Source organism: Branchiostoma floridae, chromosome 3 (assembly GCF_000003815.2).
Source record: "Branchiostoma floridae strain S238N-H82 chromosome 3, Bfl_VNyyK, whole genome shotgun sequence".
Taxonomy (NCBI): Eukaryota; Metazoa; Chordata; class Leptocardii; order Amphioxiformes; family Branchiostomatidae; genus Branchiostoma; species Branchiostoma floridae.
This window is the reverse complement of record NC_049981.1, coordinates 2,656,293-2,669,081: the sequence shown is the minus strand read 5'-3', so window position 1 is coordinate 2,669,081 and position 12,789 is coordinate 2,656,293. Positions and strand designations below refer to the sequence as shown.

At 44.0% G+C, this 12,789-nt stretch overlaps 1 protein-coding gene across 1 annotated transcript in view; it reads right to left on the bottom strand.

The window, feature by feature from the left end:
* The window catches only part of LOC118411145 (elongator complex protein 1-like), a 42,046-nt gene that overhangs the window by 15,276 nt on the left and 13,981 nt on the right, over positions 1-12,789 (bottom strand). The window contains 10 exon segments of the mRNA XM_035813191.1: positions 423-571; positions 5,934-6,019; positions 6,506-6,649; positions 7,451-7,530; positions 7,860-7,938; positions 8,376-8,449; positions 9,124-9,218; positions 11,233-11,335; positions 11,732-11,785; positions 11,966-12,075. Of these exon segments, the coding sequence (XP_035669084.1) occupies positions 423-571; positions 5,934-6,019; positions 6,506-6,649; positions 7,451-7,530; positions 7,860-7,938; positions 8,376-8,449; positions 9,124-9,218; positions 11,233-11,335; positions 11,732-11,785; positions 11,966-12,075 (974 nt within the window).

Here is a 12,789-nt window from a genome sequence, read left to right as displayed (position 1 = left end):
ACGTACAACGTAATTGCTAATGTATGACTTCTGACTGAGAGTCTAAAGGAACTAGAGTGGGCTTGTGTGGCATAACTGCATAACTGGCACTTTGCCATTAGAATTCAGAGGTCCCAGGCTTGAATGCTGTCATGCTACCAACCTTGTGCCCTTCTGAAATGCTTCTAATATAATCACTTTTCTCACTCCACCGAGGTGTAAGACTTCAGTTGGGATTCTCGGTATAATGATGGTGGAAGGAGAGTGATGGGCTCCACCTTTCAATGCTGTGCTCTAGACACACTGGTTAACAACCCACTGCCCCTACGGCCTCACTAAGACTATGGGACAACATTTTAAGCTAAGAACTTACTGACTTTAATGCATTGCCACATTGTCCTCATCTGAAAGCAAATAAGATAAAACAACAACAATAAGCAAACCTTTTGTGACTTCTCGGCCACCATGAGTACAAGTCTAAGGTTGTATGTGCCCAGTGCCACGTTGAACAGCTCGTTCACATCCACCAGGAGTAGGACATAGTTCAGGGCCTCCTCTGCACTCACGCCATCCCGGCTTTGGGGAGGAGTGTCTGCAAATATTCAATTGTCAGAATGAAATGAATACAGGCCAATTATTATCATTAAAATATTAGTAGGACCAAACAGAAAATTTTGTTTGATCTGGTCTCTTTAACTTATTACTTTGCTATTATACCTCATAATACTCGACCTTGTTCGGGAGAGTACCTTATGCAGTAGTTCCACTGCGTGTCGCTAGGCGGTGCACATATACAAAGAGAAAAACACGCAAAGCACCATGGGACCTTACGTGACGTCACCCCTACATCCTCGCCATTTTTCCTTGTGCGTGTTGCGTCGGCGGGTGCTTTTGTTTCAAGCTCCTAGCTGCGCCGTTTTTTCGCGTTTTTTCGTCTATTTGGCACCTTTTTCGGTGCTTAACATGCCAGAAGGAGGCAAGAAGAAGGAAAAGAAGAAGCATTTGGCTTCGGACTCCGACAAGGGTGAAAACTCAGGTCGGAAGCGTGGCACGTCACCGGACGAACGCCCGAAAAAATATTTGGCTTTGGCGGCAGAGCTTAGCGCTCGAGGCTTGCCGGCGCAGCATGCACGGGAGAATTTGGCCAAGGAGGGCCGAGAAGGCGATGGGTCTTCGGTGGAAGGGGACGACAGTGCTCGGCGGAGCAAGTCCCCACATGTCCCGCATGGGGAGGGTGAAAAATCCCCTACCATGCCCGTGTTGGACCCAGAGGCCCATGACAAGGAGGTCGAGCTCAACGGAACGGAGAGTCCCTTCCCCTTTCCACCTGGCTTTGATGCTGCCGGGTTTTTGCAGTGGCTACGCAAAAATTTGACTACACAGGAGTCCACTCCGAGTGTAGCAGCGTCAACCAGCCGAACCGGCGTGGTTGGTTCCGGGCGAAAGCAGCCGGGAAATTTGGAGGATGGGGAGTGTTCCGAGGAGGCCGACTCCTCCGAGTCTGAAAAAGACGAAGGTATGTCGTTTGAATATGACAATCCTTTTGAGACAGATAAGAGTGAAGTTCCCGAGCATGTTAGAAAGTTTGTGGCTGATGCTTTCACCAATAAGCTGTCATTTAATGATTGTAAGGAGAGGATGGAAGCTCTTCCTACTCCTTCGAATTTAGAGTTTATACTCAAGGTCCCACAGTTGGATAGCATTGTGAATTCTTTGCTTCAGTCGGGGACAGCTAGTAGTGACAAGTCCCTGCGGGATTGTCATGAGAAGTTGCTCTTTGATGCTCACCCTTTGGTCGAATTGCTGACCTCAGTAAAGGGTTCAGATTTGCCACTTAGTCCGGAGGCAGTTTGTAAGACCATAGAGAATACCTTACTATTTTTAGGCACAGCCTCCTACATGCTAACTCAGACACGTAGGGAGTTCTGTGGTAAAGATATGAAACCTGAGGTGAAGAAGATGATAACCTCAAGTTTACCTACTGGTACCTCTCCGGATTTATTTGGTAATACCTTTGTGGAGAAACTGTCTACCCTTGACCAGGCTAGACGTACCTTGAACAAGGCCTACCCAATGGCTTTTTCTTCTAAGGCTAAGCCTACTTATGGTTTTCGTGGCAATAATCCTCGCTACTCTTGGACCAGTAATACTAATAGCAGGTATTCCTTAGGTAAATTGAATGCATTTCGTTCCGGAGGGAACTATAGGTCGAAGTTTGGGTTTGGACCCGGACCCAGCAAAGGGTCGGGGTTTCACAAGCCAGGGACGAAGTTTCCCAAAAGCCAGTAAACAAAGCTCTAGCTCTCCCTCGTGTGCAAACTTTTCTTTTAAGTTTTTCTCCTCTCCGCCCTGCGGGGAGAACGTCTCTTTTTGTTCGGAATTGGGAGAGGATGACAAGCGACAAGTGGGTCCTACAGACCGTTCGAGGTTATCAGATAGAGTGGGAGTCCACTCCTTTTCAGTTTGTTCAGCCAGTGACTCAAATAAGAAAGGCCGACATGGCCAAACTAGTAGACGAGGAAGTTCAGAGTATGGTAGAGAAAGGAGCAGTGTTACAAGTAGAACCATGTGTAGGCCAATACGTGTCAACTATTTTTCTAGTACCAAAGGCATCAGGAGCAATGCGTCCAGTCATAAACTTGAAATATCTAAACGAACATGTTCAAAAGCATCACTGCAAGTTTGAGAGCCTAAATCTGGAATTTGGCACCAAGACCGAAAGTTTCTGAGATTTTCGTGGCGAGGAAGTCTCTGGGAGTTCCAAGTTCTCCCGTTCGGACTCACCTCTTCTCCTCGTGTGTTTACGAAAGTGTTGCGCCCAGTGGTGGCGATTTTGAGGAAACAAGGGTTAATCTTGGTGATTTATCTAGACGACATTCTAATTCTGGCAAGGTCAGAGGAGCAGTGTCTAAAAGACATCGCAGTAGCAAGGGAGCTGCTAGAAAGCCTAGGGTTTGTCTTAAACCTAGAAAAGTCTCAACTAGTGCCCTCTCAGGTGGTAACCTTTCTAGGTTTCATATTGGATTCTCGAACTATGACCATTTTCCTACCAGAGAAGAAAGTACTGAAAGTCGAGCAGACTTGTCTGGTTCGTCTTTCTCAACAAACCCTTTCGGCAAGGGATCTAGCCAGTGTCATAGGTCTGCTGGAGTCCACGAGGCACGCGATTTTGCCAGCGCCCCTACACTACAGGGCCTTACAGGCCTTACTAAACGAGACTATGGAAAGGACAGGGTCGTTCGACTCTGTAATAAGACTGACTTTGACAGCGGCATGCGACCTTCAATGGTGGGTCACGCATGTGCGAAGGGTAAACGGACGAAGAGTGTTCGTCCCGACAGACTTGACTATTTTCTCAGACGCATCCCTACTGGGTTGGGGAGCGTGTTGCGGCGACCAAAAGACAGGGGGTCGGTGGTCTCCCGCGGAAGCGCAGGAGCACATAAATTGGTTAGAACTGAAGGCGGCCTTCCTAGGCCTCAAGTGCTTCGCAACAAAACAAAATCATCATATTCTATTGAAGCTAGACAGCGTTACGGCTGTAGCCTATATAAACTGTCTGGGGGGCACAAAGTCCCCAACACTGGCGGCCCTAGCCCTGGAGATGTGGGACTGGGCGTTACAGAAAGGTGTAGTTCTGTCCGCACGACACCTGCCAGGTCGAACCAACGTTGTAGCAGATTCGTGTTCGCGAATCTTCCAAGACAAAACAGAGTGGCAACTGAACAGGTCAGTGTTTCTGAAGGTAAACGCTCAGACAGGCAACGTACTCTCAGTAGATTTGTTTGCGTCACGCCTGAATGCTCAGCTGCAGAGATATGTGGCGTGGCATCCCGATCCCATGGCATGGGCAGTGAATGCGTTAGACTTGCACTGGGGGCACCTCGGTCTGGCGTATGCCTTTCCCCCGTTCGGTCTACTGTTCAGAGTTCTGAGGAAGATTCAGACAGATCATGCGACGGTGTTACTGGTAGCGCCTCTCTGGAGGTCTCAGGCATGGTTTCCCAAACTCCTGGACATGTTGTTCGACACTCCGACTCTCCTTCCACGGAGTCGGGATCTGCTATGTCTACCACACAACGGAGAACCTCACCCGTTGTTACCAGGTCTAAGACTAGCCGTGTGGCCAATATCAGGCGTCAATTGGAGGGTCGAGGCCTTTCAAAAGGGGCTTCGGAGCTCATCTTGTCAGCATGGAGAGATAGCACATCTCGCCAGTATCAGTCCGCTTGGGGACAATGGTGTAGCTGGTGTGATCGCAGGGGTCTCGATCCCGTTTCAGGCTCTATAGAGAGTGTTGTTGAGTATTTGGCAGGACTTTTTGACAAAGGTTACGAGTATAGGTCTATTGGCGTGGCTCGTTCTGCCATCTCCTCAGTCCACCTTCCAGTTGACAAGTATAGTGTTGGTAGTCATCCGCTAGTGACTAAGCTGTTGAAGGGTGTGTTTCATCGACGTCCCCCATGTCCTAGATATGTTGAACAATGGGATGTTTCTAGGGTTCTGATGTACTTGATGCACCTTTGTCCAGCTAATAGTCTTAGCTTGAAGCAACTGACCCTAAAGTTGGTGTCTCTAGCAGCCTTGGTTTCACCTGACAGAGGTCAGACTTTGGCTTCACTGGACTTGAGATACATGTCCAAGCAGAGGGATGGGGTTTCGTGGAAAGTTCCCACTCTACTTAAGACTTCTAGACAGAAAAGGCCCTTTAAGAAATGTTTTTGGGCAGCCTTTCCGCAGGACAGGAGGTTATGTGTCTTTGTATACCTTAAGGAATATTTGAGGCGTACTTCACCTTTTCGGGTGGAAGGAGAGCAAAGGTTATTCCTCTCATACAAGCGACCTCATAGACCAGTTGCGTCCAATACCATCGCTAGATGGATTAAGTCAGTGTTGGCTTTAGCTGGGATAGATGTCAACACATACTCAGCTCACTCGACAAGAGGGGCGTCCACTTCGGCTGCGGCGGCAGCGGGGGTCAGCGTGGCCAGTATCATGAAGGCTGCGGACTGGGCCAGGGAATCAACCTTCCAGCGGTTCTACAGAAGAGAGTCGGACCAGGCTTCCTACGGGCAAGCTGTGCTGTCCACTGCTCTGGAGTCTGCATAAGGTACTCTCCCGAACAAGGTCGAGTATTATGAGGTATAATTGGGGGTTATGCTAAGATGTACTTACCATCTACAGTATAATCTGAATTATACCTCATACGAGACCTTGTTCGGGTATGCTTCCCACCCTTGTAACAATGATTTCAGTTGTTAACTGTTCATTTTCCCTCCCATATTGGACAGCACAGGGGAAGACTTTACCCGCACTTCGTCAAAATGGCGAGGATGTAGGGGTGACGTCACGTAAGGTCCCATGGTGCTTTGCGTGTTTTTCTCTTTGTATATGTGCACCGCCTAGCGACACGCAGTGGAACTACTGCATAAGGTACTCTCCCGAACAAGGTCTCGTATGAGGTATAATTCAGATTATACTGTAGATGGTAAGTACATCTTAGCATAACCCCCAATTATTTAACGATTAGCATTATTGATGATGAATGATTATTATGATGAATGGTAGATCGCACTGGAAGCAGAACTTTATTAATGCTTCAACTAGATAGAGTATGAATAATTATTGTATGTATGTATGTATGTAGCATTATTATCTTTAGTAGCATTACCATTACTATAATTACAAATCACACTTAAGTGGTTGGTTTAACCATGTAAGTTCTTAATTTCTGTGGCCAGAAGTTTATTTTACTCTTAAAGTTATGCATGGAAGTAAAAAATGGCCAGGCGATTCAGAATTTTGCACCACGGCTCATGAAAAAAGTGTTTGAGTTGTTGAGAAATTTCAAACATCTATGTTGAATGCATAATACTTATGAGAGTTTCTCATATTCAGGAACTGTATTATTACATAGTTACTAAGCTGTACAATAAGCATATTAAGAAACTTACCCCAGATTTCCTGGATCTTCTGTAAGCAGACCTCTAGTTCTGGTTGTGCCTTTCTGATGTGACATGTTAGAATCCCAAGAAGGTACCTGCATCAACAACTCTGGTCAGTACCAATGTACATGTACCTGTGCATACCAAGCCACAAGACTTACTTCCTTGCTTCAAGGATATTTTTACAACATGGTGTACTTTGCAACCTCAACCTCAGCCCTCCCATGGGCATTCTATTATTATATTACAACAACTTAACTGCACAACTATTTATAACTGTATATACAAAGTATATAATGGCATCTAATAGTACTTATCTACCTAATACAACAGGTTGCAGTATGGGATGAGTATTGTGACTTAAACATATATGTATCGCATATTTCCTAATTATGGTTGCACTGGTACCTCTGGTGGTACGTATACGGAATACACAGTGTAAATACTGTAACAGCATTCTATACAATGTCAGCATGTATAGTAACATGATTTTGTTTATCTTTTAGTGTTCTTTTCTAAAATTCTAATAGTATATCATTTGTGTATGTGTGGCCTAAACAAGTAAAGAACATATTACACACTTTTCACTGTCCAGACCCTCCAAAGCATCCTTAACAACATCACAGACTTGATCCATCTTGGACTTGGCCTGTAGATCCCAGCTGTTCTCACCATCAGGACTGCAGCAGTACTCTGAGTACATTGTTTTTGTCACATCTTCTTCCCTGGAGGGGGAAATAAAAATTTTTTCCCATTATTTGTACATCACTGCATGTGTAGTAGTGAGGTTCACCAACTGACCATTCCAAAGGGTAGCAGTTTGAGGTGCTGAGTTGTGACCAGGTGGGCCTGTGTTTGATTCCCAGGAGTCAGGGGACTGTTTCGCCTCTTACAGTTTACTCACATACATGTAGGTTCCCATATCGGCTTGTGAGTAAAAGGCAACACATGAATATTGCGCTCTAAGCTTTGAGGACGAGTAGTGTAACAGTGGGGTTCAGCGCCACCAACTGACCGTTCCAAAGGGTCCAAACCTTTTTCGTAGCATTGGGTTGTGAACTGGTGGGTGCAGGTTCCATTCCAGGGAGCCAGGGGGCTATTTCTACTAACCTCTTATGTTTCACCTTGGTTTCATATGCAACCCAAAATGAAGTGTGAACGCCTGATTCAGGGCAAGTCACAGAAAAATCCACGGGTTAAAACAAAAAAATCTTAAAACTAAAAAAAAAAGTTTTTTCAGTATGCATGCCTTCTGCACTGATTTTGAACACAAATTTGAATTCAAATTTATGGTGTTTTTTCTTCTCTTTTCACTGAGTAAATGAGTGAAAGTTGGATTGAGTGACTGAGGCAACAAGTAAGTGAGTAGAATTGAGTGGTTGAGTGAACGAGTGAGTGGGTGACTGAGTATAGCTGACCTAGTGATTTCTGGGAATGAGGTAAATATGAATTACTTGAGTTCATATACAAAATGTACCAGAACATGTATTTATCATTGACATCATATGAGAGTAGTTTGGCCCCACCTGAGTTCTGTGAGGAACAGGTTGATAAAGTTGATGTCCTTCAGCTGAGTCACCATCTCTGGTACACAGGACAGGAACACCTGTGGGAGGGACATGACATTGAGTCAGAAGCTTCAGAAAACACTCCCCACGAAGTTTATAGCCTCTTCCATGGATTTTCAGTCATATTTGATTTATGAGTATCAACCAACTCACAAAGCTTGTACCCAAAATGACATGGAGCTCAAGAACTACAATGTAGGTACTAGGAATCTGACATCTTCTATACTTTTGACCCATTCAACTCATTTAAGGTAAGCATGCCGAACATTCAAATGCCAATAGTGGAACTGTGGACAGACTCCAACAAGACATACACATTCAAGTGACTACAAAATCCTGTTTCGTAGACTGTGGGGTAAATAAGAACCTTAGGGTTGAGGTCACACAGCAAGTTGAGGTTGACTCTGTGTTTCCTCATGACAAGAAAGGCTTCCAGGAACTGCTGACTGCAACAGGAACAAAAAAAAACTTTTTAGTTTAAGGAATTCTCAGATATTCATCTGCTACTGAAAAAGGGCTACAAAGATTTAAAAAAGGCTAGTACATCCAAACAACATCAGATATGCAATTAACACCCTAATTTGCACAATTAATACAAAAATGCCATATATAAAGCCATAGTTCTTTTTGGTAAATGGTGGGAATGGCATACTTGAATGTGACGAGTTAATTACTACACCACTGTGCATATATTATGTAAATATTGGGTTATTTGCATAATTTATGATGAAATGTTAACATGGTATTCTGCTAAACAAAAGAAAAGGACTTAATGTACTAATTACTGTCTCACTTGTATCAACAATGAGACAAGACGTCTTGGTGCACGGTGGATGCTAACAACAACAATCATGACAGGACAATGGACAAACAATCTGTTTACCTGTCAATCATCTTCTGGACTAGTCCCAACACCAGAGTTCTGGGGTGAACAGTTTCAAGGTTACCCCGTGGCATCTGTCAATGGCAACAGAAGTAATAGTTTTTATATCATAATATTATATGGAAACTCCAAACACGCAAAGTCGTGTATCTCTCACACATTCCACATCTCACATAAATGCACAAACACAAATCCAAACACACACACCTCGAATAACATGTACATGTACATGTGTGCATGTGCTCACACACACATGTTCATTCTTAAACAGTAACACACAATTATGTGCAGACACAAATACACACACACAATCTTACATGCACACATCATACATGTATACAATGTACGCACACACACACACACACACAAATTCACTACACACAATCAAGCAGTCATGTGAGACTTTGAGACATGCAGATACAATGTACGCACACACACACACACACACACACATACAAACATACAAAATCACACAAACACACAAACATGACTGACTTTGAGTCATGCACAGATACAATGTACGTACACACACACACACACACAATACAAAATCACACACACACACACACACAAACACTCATGCACATACATTCACAATATTATCATACACAGAGACATACATGAAAGCAGAAAAAGCACTCAGTGTCAGTATTATACTTGGCAACGTCTGGTTTAGCATAGTTACTATACTTGACAATGTGCTGACTGGGTCAGCTACGTGATCATGTCACTGTTCTGTGGTTCTGACCTGTAGAATAACCTTTGTATCCCATGGAACAACAGTGATCAGTCGACTTCCCCTCTCAACCCTGCGTGTCTTCTCATCTATGGCTGAGGACAGATCTGGAAAGAGTGGAAAAAAAGCTACATTGTAAACAGAAAAGCTACATTGTACACGACACTTGTCTTTTAACAGGATGAATCATAAAAAGGCAGTTTTCTGTAAGAGATTGCAAACTTCTGCATGACAAGGCAAATGAAATGAATGTAACAATCCATGCTGCTTTGAAAATCTAGTCTGAGCTCTTCATCATAGGCTACTGTAATATGACTAGACCATGCTTCTGGTCTGGTCTTCAATGCATGGTCTCATGCAAATAAAGTTGTTGTAAGTCTGGTAACTATAAAGTGTACATAACTGAATCTTGGCCCGCTGTTGTTTGCGATCTACCTAAACGACATTAAAGACGTGCCGACGATATCCAGTTTGAACTGTTTTGCTGACGATACATCGATGTACAACTCCGGACATACAGCCGAGGAAGTTGCCAGCACAACTAATGCCGATCTTTGTCTTGTTTCCGATTGGTTTTCCGACTGGGGGCTCGAACTACACCCTGATAAGTGCAAAGTTATGTGTATAAAGGCTTACCAAAGCAAGGTCCAACTACCCCCCATCTACCTAGCCGGTCAAATCCTCGAACAGGTGACTTCCTACACTCACCTAGGCGTCACCATGCACTATACACTCCGGTGGAAAGAACATGCTGAAACCGTTTCCAGTAAGTCGAAAAAGGTTCTCGGGCTCCTGAGCAAACTACAGCGCAAACTGTCCCGAGAAGCCTTGGAGCTTGCCTATAACACTCTTGTACGCACGAAATTAGAGTACGCATCCATCCTCTTCAGCAACATTAGCGTCACTGCGAGCAAGACCATGGAGAGGGTACAGTACCATGCTGGACGCCTCGTCTCAGGAGCGATGGCACGTACCCCTCATGACAAACTACTAGAAGAACTAGAGTGGGACAGTCTCGCAACCAGAAGAGACTACAACAGACTACTTACCATGCAAAAACTAGTGACAGGCTCCGTACCAGCCCATCTCCAGCCACTAGTCCCTACTACCAGAGAGAGCCGACGGCAACTACACCTTCGTCTTCGGAACGACACACATCTACAAGTCCCGTACTGCCGAACCACCACGTACAAGAACAGTTTTGTCCCCTACAGCACACGACTCTGGAATAGTCTTCCCATGGAAGTAAAGGAAGCCACATCTTACAACCAGTTCAAAAAGAAGTGCAGAGATCACATGCTGTCTTCCCGTCAACACCAGAAGTTTCGTAGACTTGGAAATCGCCAGAGCAACATCCTTACTACCAGACTACGTCTTGGCTGGTGTCAGCTCAACTCTACGTTGGCCAAGTTCAACATCACAACCCGGAGCTGTGCTTGTGGTGCTACGTCCGAGACGGTTGCACACTTTCTACTTCACTGTCCTCTGCACACGGCTGCACGGCAAACCCTAGCTTCTTCAGTGCTCCAACTTGTCGGCCAGTCTCTCTCAACCGGAGTCCTCCTTAATGGTTCTCCAGGTCAAAACTCTGCTACAAACCAAAAACTCTCAGACGCTCTGCATTCATTTTTAACATCAACAAACCGATTTACAGCACCTTCCATCTGCTCCTCATAGCCTACGTAGCCTATGTGGCCTATTATGTACATATGTGTAATTTAGATTTGTTTGTTGTATCTTTGTGGGTCAGCCGTCATCAGCTTGAATAGACTGCCTAGGCTGGCCCAGTCTAATGACTTGTTGTCATTTTCAATAAATAAAAAATAAAAATAAATAACTGAATGTAATACTTCCAGAATTTCTCAGTGGACTATGCAGTTTTAGTTTTGCAGTAACTTTCTCAGCTAAACTCATCACGCACATGTACACGAGCTGGAACTTGCATTTTCATTTCTGAATTTCAACTGGGAACCCCAAAATACTGCTTGATTTTCCCTGTTTCACAGAATTCGGCTATTGTAAAACTAAATGAATGATATAGCTGCATTGATCTGAATCAAAGTTGCTGTCTTACTGCACTAAAAGGATCTGCACTTATAATGCACAAGATCCCGTACCCACCTTTGCTGGCTGTGTGAAGTGGAAGACATGCACAAGTGTGGGCATGGGTGGTCAGCAGCAGGTGGTCATTGTGCACAGCAAACGATGTGCAATTGCTGGAAATCTGGAACAAAAAAGTAAAACATATTACGATTAAGTCTGGAAATCTAGGTAATAAGATGCGATAAATATAGACAGGCAACTGTACATGATTTGGGAAATGGTCACTTAAACAGATGTTTCAGATCGCATCTACTGTCTTTTGTCAGTGACAGTGAGGAAGATCTGTTAATCAGTAAGTCGACCAAAAACTATGTTGAAAACGAATTTTAGATAGGCCAATAGGAAACGAAGCCAAGACAAGATTGCAGCTATATATATAGCGTCCATACCCCCTCTATTGTCTGTTTAACCCTCTAGTGTCTGCTCCCCCTGGGTAGTGTCTGTACCCCAAATAGTGTCCGTACCCATTGATTATTATATGCCCATAATCAATACAGATAAAGTTCATCCCACTCACCTCGTCACCATTGATGAACAATCTGAACTTGTCACTCAGACCAAGAACAGTCTCCTGAGAAAGAGAGAAGTCAGATTATGTTGATGAAGGTAAGACATCCAGGTTGAAAGATATGTCAAATAGCAATTACTCAGTGTCACTGACATCAGTGTCAGTCTTATTTTTATCAAAAAATTGTCCTGAATTGAATTTCTGAGCAGATCTAATCTTCACAGTGCAGTGCATGTCACTTACATGTCCACCCATGCTGCACAGTCCCATCTGGGAACACAGTACAGAAAACTTGACCGGCACGCCATCTTGGCTTCTCCATGGCTCCAACACTGGACAGGCCGCAACTTTGTCTGGATACATACACAATGTACAAGAGACAAAAAAAGTTCAACGAAACAGAGAAATATGAAGAAATACCGTTGAAACACTCATTCTTGCAGATCAACTAAATTATGCAATAGGTACTTTGTCTGGATACAGACAACAGAAACAACACTTTCCTGGATACAATTAAACAGATAGATATAAAGAAATGAAATACAAACTACATGAAATACTCATTCTGCAAATCAACCTTCATACGAAAAGGTACAGATCAACTTTGGAGGTGCTCACATGATTTTTTAAAGAGACGTCACAATAATTGTTTTTACAACAATTTTGTCAGTACAAGTTACTACAACTAAGTTTGAAAGGTTATGTGTTAAGAGGAGGGGAGAAGATCCTGGAAGACAATGAGCTTCAAGATGTATTCAGCCACGAAGCTTGCCATAATCACTGAGAGTGAAATTTTACTCTAAAACGACTGACGTTATTGTCCTCAGTCAGGAGGGTCAACGTGATAACGCACGACAGGGTTATACCTCCCCTTACGGGGTGACATATCGTTTTGTGAGCTGCTTACAAGATGGGGATGCACCAGGTCTCCTGTCCGGGTAAATTGACCAGGTGTAAATCACTGAATAAAGAGACTCTTTTTACACAACCAGTGCTTTATTCTCACCGACGTTTTGGTGACTGTCTGGCAATTCTGACTGGTGCACATTGTACTGCAGGACAGATGT